Source organism: Sciurus vulgaris (assembly GCF_902686455.1).
Source record: "Sciurus vulgaris genome assembly, chromosome: 4".
Classification (NCBI taxonomy): domain Eukaryota; kingdom Metazoa; phylum Chordata; class Mammalia; order Rodentia; family Sciuridae; genus Sciurus; species Sciurus vulgaris.
The window spans coordinates 94,453,324-94,468,184 of record NC_136464.1 but is presented as its reverse complement, the minus strand read 5'-3'; the positions used below and the strand labels follow the sequence as shown (position 1 = coordinate 94,468,184).

Genomic DNA, 14,861 nt, shown 5'->3' with positions numbered 1-14,861 from the left:
TCCCACTGACAGCAGACTACACTTTTACCTGGTGGGGACTCGGGCCTGGCTTAGGTATCCAGGGAGGGAAGCAAAGCAAAAGGAAGACCTGGCCAGCTGCACAGGCCAGGGGTCAGAGTTGGAGTCAAGGCCATAGGTGACCAGGTGGGGTGGAAGTACATCAGAGTTCTTTGTAGGATGAAATGGTGGTTATACACCCAGTAGCTCCCACCTTCCTAGTACAGCCCTGGGGCCTGGCCTCACTCAACCTTACAATGGCCCTGAGCCCCTGTCCATAGGTAAGAGGCTGGTCCCATGTCATGAATACAGAACAAGCAACATTGCCCTGCATTGGAAGAATGACTGACCAGTCTTCCAAATGCAGCCAGGGTCACACAATCCCTTGATGGGGGTAGAGGGGAGGGGTGGGCAATTCCCTTCCAGGGCAGTTCCTGGAGGAGGTGACTCTGATATGGGCCTTGGTTCCATATACACTTAGTTGCCCCATCTTAATCTTAAGCCCCCAGTAGGAAGCTTGAGGAACTATAGAGATCCCCGGTGGGGGTCAGGGTAGAATTTGCTATGGGTCTGTGTTTCTTCAGAGCCCTGAGCCATCCATGTTTGGGCACTGCCTAATTGAGCTGAGACCCAGACCTCACTGAAGTTACTGTGGTTCCTCAGTGGTAGAACTTGATGGAAATCCCCCTTCTAGGTGCTATCCACAGGGTATGTCAACAACAAAACCACCTGGGGAAGTTTGTGGTGTATGGGAAGTGCCGCTAGTCACCACATGCTGCAGGAGCCAACCCTGAGAAGTTGCCCACCTGCAATGCTTAGAGGACCTCCCTGAAGAGGATCATTTGAGATGAGATCTGAATTGCAAGAGGGCTGGGCTTGGGGGGCACTGGTGCTCCAGGCCTTAGGGTTCTGCCAGAAAGAAGGGGAGGTAGCAACTGCAGCTGGGAACCCAGCAGAGCCCTGTGAACCACAGTGAACCCTGGAGCTCTTGCCCACTCCCATTCCCCATGACTTCTTCTTTCCCCACAGATGGCGGCTTCCCCCTGCTCACCATCTTCCTCCAGGTCTTCCTGTCATCCACACCCCTGCGTGAGAGTGAGTGCCAATGGCCAGGTTGTGCCCGCGTGTACTTCTTCTTTATCAACAACTCCTTCCCAGCGTGCAGCTCCCTCAAACCCAGAGAACTTTGCTTCCCTGAGACAGCCCTCTCCTTCCGCATCCGGGAAAATAGGCCCCCTGGCACCTTCCATCAGTTCCGCCTGCTGCCCGTGCAGTTCTTCTGCCCAAACATCAGCGTGGCCTATAGGCTTCTGGAAGGTGAGTGCTTGCCTCATGGCACTGTATGCCAGATGCAGTGCTGTAAGCACTTAGCATAAGCCATCTGGTTTACTGTCCACCACTGTTTAACAGTCCAGAAATATCTCTTGCATGTCTGCCATGGGCTGGGTACTCTTCTAGGAGCTAAGGAAGTAGCAGTGAATAAAACAGGCTGACATCCTGCCTGCCAGGAGCTTCCTTTTCTGTGAGAGATAGAACCCATGAACACACCAAAGAAATAAGGTGGGAGGAAAAGCGGGGAGACAGGGAGTGGGGAGTGGTGGAGACTACTGTCTTTAATTGGGTGGTTGGGGCAGGGGGCACTGGAGCAAAAATGAGTCAGTGCCAGATGGGACAGATGACTCCTTGGAGGGTGTCACAGTGGGACACTGTGTAGCCCAAGTGGAGTGCAGAAAAGCAGAGGTCGATGGGAACAGTGTAGGTCCAGGTCTGGGAGCAACTCTCAGATCTTTGTTCCCTGAGGGACATGGGGAGTCATGGAAGGTTTAAGAGGAAAAGTGTTGATAGGATTTGACTTACCTTTAAGTGGGTTAATCAGATTCCTGTGTTGGGTATGGCTTGGAGTCAGGTACAGGGCAGAAGCAGGGAGAAAGAAGACTTAGGAAAGCCAGAGGACTGGGTTAGGGTAAGGCTAGAAGCCAGTGAATATGAGAAGCAGGCAGCCTGGGCACACTTAATGGGAGACTCAGGTTGATTTCTCCCTGGGTTGGAGGTGGAGTATTAAGCATGGTTCAGGGATTCCACCTGAGCAACACAGCTGAAGGAGCTGGCCTGGGAAGGCCAGGGCTGGAGCCATGGGGGTGTGACCAAGTGGGATGAGAGAAAGCAGCTGAACGGCCACACATGGAGAGAATGTTAATGAAAATCTAAATAAAGCCACCACTCACACTTCATCAACATATTGGGGGTTTTTTGGTTTTTGTTTTGGTTTTTTTGTTTGTTTGTTTGTTTTGTCCTGGGGATTGAACCCAGGGGCTCTTAACCACTGAACCACATCCCCAGCCCTATATATTTTTTATTTTGAAACAGGATCTCGCTAAATTGCTTAGGGCCTCACTGTTGCTGAGACTGACCTTGAACTTGTGATCCTCTTGCCTCACCCAGTGCACTGTGCCTCAGCCTCCCAAACTGCTGGGACTACAGTGGTGTGCCACTTTGTCCAGCCTCAACATGGTTTTATCATCCCTGGGGCAGGGATAGCTATCTTTCAACCAGATGGTTGGCAAAGCAATGATTTTGCATGCAGCCCTTTTTTCAAAACAATTGCATAAGTAAATTTTGTTTAGCATGTTTTTGTAATCACAAGAAATAGAAGGAAAGGTTGATAAGCAGTTTCACATGTGTGTAATTCAGGTGTAATGAAAAGCATGGCTCTGAGAGGCTGTGGAGTTGACCTTAACCTCCCAGTGGTTGACTGTGGAGGTCTTCAGTGTTGCCCTTCAAGCCTTCAGCAATTTCCCTTTTCTGGGTTATTCCTGAGGGTTGGTTGAAGTGTTTGTTTTGGTTGCTGGCCCTCCCCTCACAGCATGCTATGAGTCACTCTGTAGAGCCAGGCATGTAGCAGCACTTCAGCCTTATCCCATCTGCTGGGGAGGAAGCGGAGGCAAGAGAGACAGAATGACCCAGCTGAAGTTACAAAGCAAGAGGTATAGAGCTGGAATGCAAACCACGAGTTGGGAAATCATACACCAAATGTTCACCGTGTTTGTTTTCAAGTGGTGGAACTGTTGGCTCTATTTCTCATTTTTTGAAATGAGCAAATATTACTTCCATAATTTTAAAAGTTGCTAAATATTTTTTTTTAAAAAAACGAGCCAGTGCCTGGAACTGGCTCTCTGGACCTGCAACTTCCCACTCCAGATGGAGGATAGGGGTCGGATGCTGTTTGTGTGCCCCAGGCCCTTCCTGCCTCATCAGGGAAGAAGCTACTCACACTGCTTCCTCCCCATCAGCAGGAGTTAAAGCCAGAAAAGAACAAACTCATACATGACTGAAGATCTGGGCTTGGGACACTGACTACCTGTCCCTGTGGAACCAGGAAAGTAGCACACAGAGCCCTCCCACCCACCCCACCCCCACCTCTGTCTCTGCCAGCATGCCTATGAGTTCTGGCAATGACTGCAGTGCCCCTCCCACCCGTTCAGCTGCTCTGAGTGGGACCCTGAGGAAGGCAGTTCATCCTGTGCTCAGGCAGGCGGTTACTAGGGGTTCTGCTCTGCTCGGTGTGCAGGTGAGAGTCTGCCCTTCCGCTGTGACCCGGACAGCCTAGAGGTGAGCACGCTCTGGGCCCTGGACCGTGAGCAGCAGGAGAAATATGACCTGGTAGCCCAGTGCACCGTGCGCATTGGAAAGCGTGAGGAGGAGGTGATGGTGCCCTTCCCTGTGACCGTGTACGACGAGGACGACTCGGCCCCCACCTTCCCCGGAGGCGTGGACACCGCCAGCGCAGTGGTCAAATTCAAGCGGAAGGAGGTGTTTGTCTTGCGCCTGCATGCGCCTGTTGACTGGCAGTCCGTTCTATCTGTTCGTTGTCTTTATCTGTCCACAGTTTATTCCTTGGTCTTTTAGCCATCCAACCATGTGACCAGACTTTCATTTGCCCCTCTGTCAGGCTGGCTGCATACCATCAGCCTCTGGATCCCAACTCCACAGCCAGGGAGCCCCTGGTGCCCAGTCTGAGTCTGACAACCTGGACCAAACCGAAAGAGCTCGTCTAGGGCACACCTTTGATCATCTGTGTCTCAGCACTCCTGCAGGGCTTGCCGGGGGGGAGGGGGGGGGGATACACTTCCAAGAAGGCTCTCCATTCCATAGTCAACCAGCCTTGCACAGGAGGGCCTTTAAGGCGCAAGGGAAGGAGCCGGGTATTGGAGAGAGACTGGAACGAAGATCCTACAGGGATCTTCCTGCGTTGCCGGGGGCGGGTCTGTGCCGGACCTTTCTCTGTCCGGTGGAGATGGAGCGCTACTGCCACCTGCTGGGTGCCGGGCCATCCTGCAGTCGGCCCTATTCCCGGGCGCAGTGAGCCACCCTTGGAGTGCGTTGCCTTTTCCTGATTCTTTGGGCACTGCAGATGCAGGTTTGGTAGGGGGTGGGATTGGGAGGAGAGAGGAAAGTTCATCATGTGGTAAAGAGCATGGAATCCTGGCTGGGCAACCTTGGGATGACCACAGGAAGCTTGTTGAATAGAACTTCAAAGTGCCTTGTAGCTTTACACACAGCTCTTTTTCCAGCCTGGTTGTACAGAAGATGCATGGGGGAGGACATTTTGGAGTACACCTGAGCTTGGGTTCTATTCTGCCTGCCCTCAGTCTGTAATGTTTAACTGACCTTCATTGTGGGGGGGACCATCTTCCTCAGGGCAGAGTGAGGGTGCTCCTGCACTTTGGGGATATGAGAGAGACCTGTTAGCAAAGTACCCGAGTACCTGCTCTGAGTCTCATTACAGGAAGTCTGTAGATAACTATCACACCTGTTGTACAGGTGAGGCAAAATGGTCCAAGGTAGGTGTCTAGGCCAACTGGCAGGTGGCCCCATGGTGACTAAAATTCAGGTCTGTCTCCAGAGTTGGCTCTGACAGTGCTCATCTTGTCCATTCATGGGCTGTGCCAGGTCTGTGCCCTCCCAAGGGCACCTACTCTGACTGACACTCTCTGCATTCCACAGGGCACTGTGGTGGCCACCCTGCGTGTCTTCGATGCGGATGTGGTACCAGCATCTGGGGAACTTGTAAGGCGATACACAAACACGCTGCTCCCTGGGGACTCCTGGGCCCAGCAGACCTTCCGTGTGGAGCATTCACCCAATGAGACCTTAGCCCAGGCCAACGGCAGCTTCGTGCGGGCAACTGTGCACGACTATAGTAAGGGGGACTGGTGGTACATAGTTCTTTCCAGGGCCTCAGGGCTGACTGAGCTTTACTTCCCTTGAGACTACACAACACACACACACACACACACCATTTACTCCTCACACAAATAGCCCATACACATAGCACATACTGTGCATACACAGTATACACACACACACACTACTATGCATTGCATACATATACCATGCATGCACTGAAACATCACACAAACACACCACACACATCCCCACACCACATACACTCTACACATAAACACAGCACACATCCTACAATGCCCTATACACAGACCCCTTTTATACACACCACATACTCACAAGCACTACATAAATACACATAAACCACTCACCCGAACACATTAACACACAAAACACATTTACCAAAATACATACACACCCTGTACATATATCACACAATCAGGACATACATACATACTCTCCACCACACACACACACTTTCACACCCATGTACAACACACACCTTATGCCTACACACATTCTCGTCCACACACACACACACTTTCACACCCATGCCTACACACATTCTCATCCACACACACACAGGCTGCCTTAGCTAAGAAAGTTTGGGCTTCCATCTCAACAGGATGGCCAGCATTTATATATTGGCTTTAACAGAGCTGACCATCAGACATGTAGTTTGGGTCCATGCATGAAAGTAGGTGCTTACACACATGTGTGCAGGGCTGCATGACTGGGAGGAGGTATGCTGTGCCATGACATGAGGGAGCCCTCCCGGACCAAAGCAGCTTGATTGTCATCATCATGTCCCCAACCCACAGAGCTTGTTCTCAACCGGAGCATCCCCATCTCAGAGAGCCGACCCCTGCAGCTGACTGTGCTGGTCAATGACTCAGACTTCCAGGGTCCAGGGACAGGTGTGCTCCTTCTCCACTTCAATGTGTCGGTGCTACCTGTCATTCTACGCCTGCCCAGCACCTATTCCTTCTCTGTAAACAAGAGGGCCCGCCATTATGCCCAGGTAAGCCTGTGACCCACTGCCTGCCTAGGTGTTAGGAAACCCCAATGGTGAGATTCTTATTTAGCAGATCAAAGGTAGCATTGTGTGGGTGATTCCCCTTCCCTAAGGTACCTAGTGAAAGTTGCCCAGGTGGAACCACGGACATAGGGCCAGGGAGGCAGTGTCCTGGGTACTCAGAGAAGTCCTTGGAGAAACCAGGGTTGGGGGGCTCCTTAAGCCCCTCTACTTTTGCCTTTTCCTTCTTTATTTTTAAAACATTTTTGTACTGATATAAGAGCAATAGCAGTATGAATGCTGACTTGAAAAGATGTTCCTGGTGGATTGTTAGGTGAAAAAAGTGGTTTGTAGGTGTGACTCCATTTATGGAAAAACCAAATCTTTCTTAAGAATTTGCAAGTGTGCAGACTGTGGTTAACAGTATGCCCTCCTGGGGTGAGGAGGAGGGGAATGGTTCCGCTTTTTACTTTCTATAAGACCATTTACTAGAAATATTTTTCTGTATTCATATTTGCCATTGGAAAATAATCATGAGAAGTGGAAAAATAAAAGTAATAAATATTTGTTAAAGAAGATGAGGAAAGCAAAGGAATGATCCTTTCCCCTCATATCCGCCAGTGTTGAATATTTTGGTCCTGCACTTCCTTGAGTTTTTCATAAGCATTTTTTAAGTTTACTTGCAATTTCAGCATGTATGACTTAACATACTTTCTCCTAAAAGAGCAACATGTGGTTATGTCTTTTTCAGAGTGTCATGTTTAGGTCTTTCTCCTTTTTCCCAGTTCCAACAGGTGATTCTGTTCTCCATCAGCTCCTGGTAGCAACATGGGTTCAGTACACAAGGAACCCCTCCTTTGGATACATCCAAGCTCCCTGCCCAGTTGCTATCCCAAGGCCTTTCATGGAGGAGGGGTTAGAGTTGGGAGTGACAACGCAGAGGGGCCTAGGAATCTCTAAGAGGGGCTGGAAAGGAACAGGCATTTCTGGAGGTGGTTCAATTGTATCTGTCCAACTTAGGAGACAACAGGACCTCAGTTGCAGTTCAGTATCACATTCACTGTGGTATATCCTCCCCTCCTTAGTTTTTTAAAGTGAATTGAGGTCCAGGGATCTGTTGGGCAGTTTTGAGAATCTCATGAGAAGATGGAAGTGAGCTTGCTCTGCAAGGGAAAGCAAGGTAGTCCAGGAGGCAGGTTTTGTTGTGGCATCAGGTGTGGGCTTGGAAGCACTGGTTTCTGCCGTAGCTGAAGTGCTGACCTCTAGGCCTGGTTCTGCCACACATAAGCAGGGCCCTGCCCACTCCAAGCCTCTACCACTTTTGAAGCTCTTGGCTTCTAGCTGCTGCCACTAAAACTCTTAAGTAGCCAAAAGATAAAAGTTCAACTGTCCAGCTTCAGTCCTAGTATCCTGGGAAAGAGGCCCTTTGGTCTCATGTGGGACAAACAGCCACACTGCGTTTCTCTTGTCAGAGTGCAGTGCTCTGACTCGCAGTTGGGTGACTGGGGTAGGTATGTTACCTTCACCTCTGGCTCCCAGGACCAGGGGCAGCCAGTGACTTGGTGGAGTGAGCAGACCTGGGTAGGACAGGACTGGGGCAGGTGTCTGGGTCTACAGATTTTGTGGGAGAGGAAGACTGATCATTCAGGAGGACATGAATATTCCGAGACCAAGTTGGGAACTGTTCTGGGTCTCAGACTGCCCCGGAACTTTTCTAGCCATAATTTCAGTCCAATTGAAGTTGGCTAAAGTGTTCCCTGTGCCCTCCACCTAGATTGGGAAAGTCTGTGTGGAAAACTGCCAGGAATTCAGCGGCATCCACATCCAGTACAAGCTGCAGCCATCCAGCGCCAACTGTAGTGTCCTGGGGGTGGTCACCTCAGCTGAGGACACCTCGGGGATCCTGTTCATAAATGATACAGAGACCCTGCAGCGGCCTGAATGTGCCGAGCTCCAGTACACCGTGGTGGCCACTGACCGGCAGGCCCGCAAGCAGGCCCAGACCCCACTGCTCCTCACAGTGGAGGGGACATGTAAGTGCCGTGCTCCGTGGAGGGATGGCTGGGGGCCTGGGCCTGCTGCCTCACCTGACTATGGCTTCCCTAAGCCTGTCCCCTTCCCTACAAATGAGAATAGCAAGTGCATACTGCACAACTCAACTGGAAGGACGACGTGGGGTTAGTGTGAGCCAGTTTAACCCAGAGTGGTGAAATGTCACCAGTCCTCGCCACATCCTGTATGTGCTCTTTCTTTGGGACTGCCAGATAAAATATAAGGTCCTGCCTTACACTTAAGTTTCAGGTAAACAACAAACAATTTACTGATATACGTTGTGTTCCCAATCTGAAAATCCAAAATCTAAGGTGCTCCAGAATCTAAAACTTTCTGATCCCCAACATGATGCCACAAGTGGAATATTCGACATTTGACCATGTGGCAAGTTACAGTAAAATGCAGGTATAAAAAAAAGTCTAAATCTACCTTCAGGCTATGTGTTCAAAGTGTATGAAAGTGTAAGTGAATTTCATGTTTAGATTTGTATCCTACCCTCAAAATACTCTTTATGTATATGCAAATATTTAAAGATCTTTTAAAAAACAAAGCATTTCAGGTCTCACACATTTCACATACAGGACACAGCCTGTTGGATATGTCTTGTGCAGCAGTTCTTGTAAGGTTTCTTGATAGTCAAACCTCCAAGTATGTCCCACAGAAGAGGTATTCATTGTTTATCAGAAACTCAGGTGTAATTGGGCATCCTGTGTGGTGTTTTCTGAGCCTGTTGTCCTCACGTCCTCCTGTCCTTACTCCCCACCCCCAGCAGCTGCCCACACCTGCAACCCTCATGTCCTATCCCTCATCCTGTTCCCAGTGCTCTCAGATCACCCCAGATCTCCTGGTCTCAACCCTGTCCCTGATCTCTCCATGGGTACTAGCTGGATACTGGGCCCAAGCTGGCCCACCGTGACCAGCTTGTCTGCTCCCCACAGACATGGCTGAGGAGGAAGGCTGCCCCCTATCCTGTTCAGGTAACAAGAGGCGGTCTGAATGTGAAGAGTGTGGTGGCCTGGGCTCTCCAACAGGCAGGTGCGAGTGGAGGCAGGGAGATGGCAAAGGTAGGTCCCGGGAACCTACAGGAGGGTGGTGCTAGTGGCTAGCAGGGGTGAGGGTAGCTGGAAAATACAGGGTCCTGCAGGCCCCACTGGCTCCTATAGTGATCCAACAACCTTATCCCTTATGTGACTTTACAGTGCCAGGAGAGGAGAGGGTAGAAGGTCATGAGGGCCTTTGCCACCCTAGTACTAGAAATGTGCCAGGTTGGATTCACTCTAGGCTTGGGAAGGTCTGGGCCAAAGTTTGGCTATACAAGGAATAGAATGGCTCTTCCAGGAGGTCTCAGCCTGGAGGACATGACACCAGGAGGGGCCATTATCTGCCTCACTAAATGTGCCCATGACCACAAAGTTCCTGCTCATGGTGCCACCTAAGAGGGTTTGGCCTCATCTGGCCTCTCTGATGGAAGGCTATCAGCAGTCCTATGATTGCCCAACCCCTCCAACCCTTAGAATCCTTACCCCTAGCATTCCTTGGGGATACTTCCACTGGTGGCTAAGATATATGTAGTATTTCTCTGCATAGGCCTCAGTTCCCCTCTTCCTAGAAGGACAGAGTCAACTTAGGAGGCGCTGGAGGAATCTGACAAGGGTAGGACTCTTCCACATGGGGTGACATCCTACCATGTTTCATGTCATAGGGATCACCAGGAACTTCTCCACCTGCTCCCCCAACACCAAGACCTGCCCTGATGGTCACTGTGATGCTTTGGAGAATCAGAATATCAACATCTGTCCCCAGGACTGCCTCCGTAAGCTGCCTGCTCCTCCTGTGGTGGTGGAGTTTAATCATTGTGCATGGGGGTAGGGGGTAGCTAGCAATGGAGAAGCTTGAATCTCCCCTACACACAATCAGAGTAGCCACTTGATGTATTGGTTTGATACATCAAGCTGGGCTGTGGACGTAGCTCAGTGGTAGAGTGCCTGCTTAGCATGTGTGAAGCCCTGGGTTCTTTCCCAGCACAGAAAAAAAGTAGTTTCACCAAGCATGATTCATCAAGCCAAGCCTCTTCCTGACATCTTGCTGGAACAAAACTTGATCTTTGTGACCCACAATATCACACTGACTGACTCACAGGGCTATAGCCCTCACATTCTGCTAGCTGCTTGGGGCCCTACTTTTCCTTTTGGATACCTAAGTACTGCTTGTCTGCTTCTGAAAAGTAACCATATGTAGTGTTTTCTGGGACTCAGCAAAGGACCTGGGCAATCTGGGTTTCTCTCCTATCCCCCAAGTCCTGGGAATCATCTTGAGGAATTGTGTATGAAACCCCTGCCCAGCTGAGCAGGGCTTCTAAGATCACCACCATTGCTAGGTCTGCCAACACCGATGCTTGCTGAAATCCAGTGGGGATAGGCTCTTGCCTCCTTGGGATGCTACTTTCACAATCTGGGGACTCAGGGTTGGCAGTTTACCCTTGGAGGCTGAATGGACTGTGTCTATCCTCAGGGGGCAGCATTGTTGGGGGACATGAGCCAGGGGAGCGCCGGGGCATTAAAGCTGGATATGGCATCTGCAGCTGCTTCCTGGAGGAGAAGAAATGCTTCTGTGAACCGGAGGACAGCCAGGGTGAGTAAAGGACAGAGGCCCCTGCTCCGAGCACCCTCCCACAACCTCCCTGAACGTCAAGGAGGGTTCCCAGTGGCACTTCTGAGGTTCCAAAAAGGAAGGAGATTACAGGGAGGCAAATGAAACCCTGCAATTCTCCTCCATCCCTCTGGGCCACAGTTTCCCCATTGAATCAGCCCTGGAGAAGGGTTGGGGATCCCTGAAAAGTTACTCTGGTCCTAAGTTTCCTAGTGAAAGATGGGACAGAAAAGCAGTTCTTCCTCCAAATAATTTGTTACCTGAATAGACCATCCCTATGTAGGGTTCTTGCTGGGACCTGACTGACTGGGACCAACTCTCCTGGCCAAACCATCTAGTCACACCTTCAAAAGCTGCAGGTGTGGAAGGAGGTGCAGGCTGCACTGACCATGCTGGGGAAAACTTTCATCCCTGAGCCCAGGGACACTTTCCTGGTATCTGAGCTATTATAGGGCCCTAGGTCCTAAGCCTTAGATCCTTTTTTCCTCTCCTCTTGCCTTTTTTTTGAAAAACATTCCAAAGATATTTGAAACAAAGGAAAACCTGCCTTTGCTGTGTAACCTCATCAGGTTTCTCAGACTCTCTGTTTTCCAACCATGAGAGGGTAATAACATGTTACCCTCATACTAGGGTAGGGAACACATACACAGCAGCACCTGCATTCAGTGTTTATCATTGGCCAGCTCACAGGACTAATCATGTCTTAATGACAGCAGCACCTGCCAGGCTGATGAAACTGGTCATTGTACCCCTGCTGCAGGCCCATTGTGTGATGAATTGTGCCGCACGGTGATTGCAGCAGCTGTCCTCTTCTCCTTCATCGTCTCAGTCCTGCTCTCTACCTTCTGCATCCACCGCTACCACAAGCATGCCCACAAACCACCCATTGCCTCTGCTGAGATGACCTTCTGTCGGCCCGCCCAGGCCTTCCCGGTCAGCTACTCTTCATCTGGTGCCCGCCGGCCCTCACTGGACTCCATGGAGAACCAAGTCTCTGTGGATGCCTTCAAGATCCCGGTGAGGGTCCCCAAGAGACCTGGGAGCAATGGGGAGGTGCAAAGGAGAGGGACACACAGGGTTTCCTGACTACTCAGTTGTATCGCACAACTTGGGGCTCAGCAGACAGCCTGCAGGTGTCCCCATGCATCCTTGCCCACATACCTAGCATCATCACCAGGAGGTCCCCTGCCTGTCCTACATTGCCCTCCAGTGAGGGAGATTGTCTGTGAGACAGGTAGAGGTAGTCCTGTGGGTGTAGTCTGATGGGTGCTGATTTAGACAGACTGGTATATTGACTGTGAGGGTCCCAGGGTGAACTGGGCCCCACCTGGCAGGGAAAGTAGGAACAGAAGCCCAAGGGAGAGGCCAAGTAGTAAAGTCCCCACAAGCCCTAAGGATTTCCTTCTTAGAGGCTAGAGTCCCTTGGGGTAGGAGTCAAGCACAGGAAGCCTGTGTTCTGCCATAATTTCCACTCATAATTTCCATAATTAGGAACTCTGGGGGAGCAACAGTCAGAGGTATGGGCCTGTGATAAAGTACTGTCCTATCCAGAAGTGGTGAAGGGCCAGGGCTCACTTAGAGTGCAGCCATAGGAGAGAATTTCTGCTGGCATGGAAGAAGCACTGAGGGTGGGGAGGAGCATGACAGCCAGAGCCCACAGGCATCAGTGCCCACTTCTGCTGGAATCCCCCCACACCCCGGGTCCTGGCCAGGCCTCTCCTGGTCTTGCCATGCAGTCTCTGCCCATTCTTTCCAGGTGGGTCTGCCCCTTCAGCATCCTGCTGGCAGGTATTCTAGGAGTTGGAAGCCAAGCTGGGTTTGGGGAGTAGCCCAGGAAAGTGCTCAGAGAGCCTTGAGTATGTGAACAGAGTGAACCAAGAGTCTTGGGCAAGGAGTATTACAGTGTATACAACTATGCAAGAACCTCCCGGCAGGAACTCCGCACCCAGTGGCCACTAGGCCCAAGCAGGTCCCATTTCAGGCTTCGACATAGCTGGTATCATTAGGAGGTACCACATTCCACAGGGTGGCTCTGCCTGGGGCCTCAGCCCTGGGACATGTTTGGGCAACACGCTGTTCTTGATCAGGGTCAGGGACACAGAGGCTCTTCCTAGATATGGTTCCTGCTGTCTCCCTGTGGACTTTACTAGTCTATGATTCCCATCTCCAGCAGCATCTTGGCCCTTCAGTTGCACTCTTGGATGAGCCATCGGAATCCTCCACAAACTAAGTCAGTGTGGGGTTAGGCTGCCCAGGAAGGCTCTGCTGGCTGGGTACTGACTTTGTCTATGGGTTCTTGGGAAATATGAGGCACCACCAAGATGGCCCAGGAGCTCTGTGCTATTGAGAGGAAGCCACCTGCACTTGCCCTTGAAGATGCCAGAGAGGGAGACCCCAGTAGGTTCTATTGAATCGTCTCTGTGGTTGGGGGAACCTGGCAGAACCATCACGAGCAGAACCTTGAGACCCAGACCCAGCTTCAAGGAGACCTGGAGTGACACATGCCTGATGCCAGCAGAGTGGGAAAGAATTCCTGACAGGCTTCATCTCCAACACAGTTCAAGTACCTGGCCACAGTTGGGTCTAGGAAGATGTCTAGAGCAATCATTAGTGGAACTTTGTTGGGAGGGCATAGAGGGTGGCATTCCAGCCAGAGATTAATTGGGAGTTGTGGTGAGCCCATGTGTGCAGGACAGGCCCATGGGAGGAGCATCTGCTTCCACACTTCAGGGCAGAGATTTCCCAAGAGGCTCAGTGACACCTTTTTGTTGTTGTTGGGACAACCACACCAGGAAGTTGCCTTGGATGTTTCATTATAGCTTAGGGTTTCTGGGATAACAGGTGGTCTGAGCCATGGATGCCTATTTGGTCCTCTGGGAACCCCAGAGGGATCAGGGAAGAACAAGGCCTGAGCCGCAGTCAGCATGAGTACTCATGGGTGCCAAGCAGTCCCATGACTCACTTGAGAGACAGGGACTTGAGTCCTGAGTGCTCCAGGCATGTTCAGTAGACTGGAGCAGGGCAGGGCAGGCTTTGAGTTCAGGCCTTCCCTTGAGGAACAGCCATGGAAGGGCTCTCAGGACCTGGCCATGGGCTTCTTTCCTCAGTAGAGGATACATCATTAGTTCTGGTTCCTGTGAAAACTAGTTCTGTGCACTCTGGCCCTTTTCTGTAGGGGACTCCTTGATTGCCTTTTCTTCTTCCTTTCCTGTTCCCTCATACTTTTCTCCCCTTTTCTTCTGTCCCTACCCTAAACCCCAATGTAGGAGGATCCAAAGTGGGAATTTCCTCGGAAGAACTTGGTTCTTGGAAAAACCCTGGGAGAAGGTGAATTTGGAAAAGTTGTCAAGGCAACAGCATTTCGTCTGAAGGGCAGAGCAGGGTACACCACTGTGGCCGTGAAAATGCTGAAAGGTACTCATCTAGGCACCTGCATGGGCTCATGCTGGAGCCACCAGGATGCGTGGGGCCCTACCCATTATTGTTCAGGAACAGCCACAGTCTGGGTATCCCCCATAGACACACAGCCAGTGGTCCTAGAGAAGCAGAGTAAGGACTTTGTTCTTGGAAGGTGCTAAGGATGCTACATCTGCACTATTTTCCATGAAGAGCCTAGGGTTTAAAAAACTAACCCATTTTATCCCATTATCCCATATGTGGAGAGCACCTATAAAAACTTATAGTATACAATATGTAATTACATAAAATAATAAAATTGTTATAATAATTATAGTATCAAGCAATATAATATATATAAGCTCTAGATTACAATTTCCATACTATTTTAATGTACCTGTGTGCCACTTTCATTGAAATATTTGCAGAATTGAAAACTTAGGACTTAATGGGTTAAAAAACTCCTTTTCTTTCAGCTAATGCTTGTCCCCATCCCAATCCATCCCATTCATTTCTCTCAGCCAAGTGTCTGCTAGAGTCCTGGTGAAGAGATCCTTTGTAAGGATTG

General features: G+C 50.5%; 1 protein-coding gene across 1 annotated transcript in view; it reads left to right on the top strand.

Annotated features, from left to right (window-relative positions):
* The window catches only part of RET (ret proto-oncogene), a 55,434-nt gene that overhangs the window by 25,779 nt on the left and 14,794 nt on the right, over nt 1-14,861 (top strand). The window contains 10 exon segments of the mRNA XM_079138556.1: nt 1,027-1,314; nt 3,566-3,807; nt 5,002-5,197; nt 6,003-6,202; nt 7,971-8,229; nt 9,187-9,312; nt 9,951-10,061; nt 10,760-10,879; nt 11,658-11,914; nt 14,164-14,311. Coding sequence (XP_078994682.1) covers nt 1,027-1,314; nt 3,566-3,807; nt 5,002-5,197; nt 6,003-6,202; nt 7,971-8,229; nt 9,187-9,312; nt 9,951-10,061; nt 10,760-10,879; nt 11,658-11,914; nt 14,164-14,311 — 1,947 coding nt within the window.